The 1,526-nt window shown below is 36.9% G+C and overlaps 1 protein-coding gene across 2 annotated transcripts in view; it reads right to left on the bottom strand.

Moving 5' to 3' along the window:
- Positions 1-6: 6 nt before the first annotated feature.
- Positions 7-1,526, bottom strand: part of LOC106868128 (solute carrier family 45 member 4) — a 74,939-nt gene continuing 73,419 nt past the window's right edge. For both annotated transcript variants that reach the window (XM_052967404.1, XM_014913258.2), the window contains exon 4: positions 7-1,204. In XM_052967404.1, coding sequence (XP_052823364.1) covers positions 971-1,204 — 234 coding nt within the window. In that variant the 3' untranslated portion in view covers positions 7-970. The remainder of the gene's footprint in view (positions 1,205-1,526) is intronic.

Genomic DNA, 1,526 nt, shown 5'->3' with positions numbered 1-1,526 from the left:
AGAGAGAGAGAGAGAGAGAGAAGGTTGTGGATCTGCTATAAAATATTTTGCAGAAATAGAAAGAAAGGCAAGAAAAACTAAGTAGATGAATGATGATTAGAAACTAGAAACGAGGGGTAAAAACCAAAAGAACACAAGCGTAGGTAAAAGTGATGAAACGAAGCAAAAATAAATAAATGAACTTCTTGATTTCACATACAGCTTCTTAAACACGTACACATATGCAACAAGTTACATACCCTGGTTAATGATAACATTTCAGAAATCTGCGACCGTAATCACTCGATTATTGTAGATCATAGCAAGGAACACTGACCAACAACTAATGAGACACCTGGTGATAATACAACGTAAGCGTCTTCAGAATTACAAGAGAGTTGATGTAATAGAATCAAATAAGTTCATGTCGGATGTTTCCGGGTTATTGAAATAACTGGAACTCACCTGCACCACATTGCATTGCAAGTAAACGAACAATATGTATGTGTATCTTATATAAATAGCTTTATGCAGCAAGTTGCTTTAGACATTGACATTGCTATGTGCCAGCGCAATGGTTGGCAGTCGGATGGATATACCCTGCTTATCTAGTCGTCGGCAATCGGCAGTTCTAGCCGAGTGTAATGAAATATAACAAAACAGAGAACAGAGAATTAATAGCAGGGTGTCTTATAAGTATTATTTAGAGATCTGATCGACTTGTGGAACATATTGTATTATTTAACTACCAGATGTTACTACACAAAGACATTGGTGGACAGACATTCGTGTAAATTAGTTTCCTTAGTATCACATATATGACAGCTAAAACGGGTCTAAGGCAACAAAATTCAACACAGGGGGCGTTGTTTTTGTGGGTTTGTGTATGTATAGTAGTAGTAGTAGTAGTAGTAGTAGTAGTAGTAGTTGTAGTAGTATTAGCAGTGTATATATGCGGATGTGTTTGTGTGTGCATATAAAGTTTTATGTGTCAGAGATCCAAATAGAGGACTTGAGTAGCAGTCAAAGCTCCGCAGAGACTTAGAACAGCCGCCGCCACTATCACAGCTGCAGTAGTTCCGCTTACATGGATTATGCTGCCCATACAGGACGACAGTAGAAATTGCGCCACAAACACCATGCTGCTGATCAGTGCAACATCGGTGCCCAGACCTCGAACTTGCTTGGAATTTTCTGTAAGAATCTTCTGGTCCGGTTCTGTGAACTGAAAAATAGTTAGATAGAAATATATATATATATATATATAAGTCGAAAAAGAGAGAATTAATGATATATCAACATTAAATAATGAAACATATATAAAATTACTACACAAGCACTGAAACACGTATATTACTACATACTTATACTGCAACAAGAATACAAGAGTGCATATAAACAAATGTGCATATTACACCAAAAGCCAATACTAGAATTTCTCTCATGGTAACTACCGCAGTATAGCTTTTTCTAACAGAACATCCACGTTTAAGTGGGAATATATATCAACACACACACACACACACACACACACACACACACACACA

This window comes from Octopus bimaculoides, chromosome 4 (genome assembly GCF_001194135.2).
Source record: "Octopus bimaculoides isolate UCB-OBI-ISO-001 chromosome 4, ASM119413v2, whole genome shotgun sequence".
Lineage (NCBI taxonomy): Eukaryota > Metazoa > Mollusca > Cephalopoda > Octopoda > Octopodidae > Octopus > Octopus bimaculoides.
The sequence above is the reverse complement of the archived record's forward strand: the minus strand, read 5'-3'. Positions and strand labels throughout refer to the sequence as shown.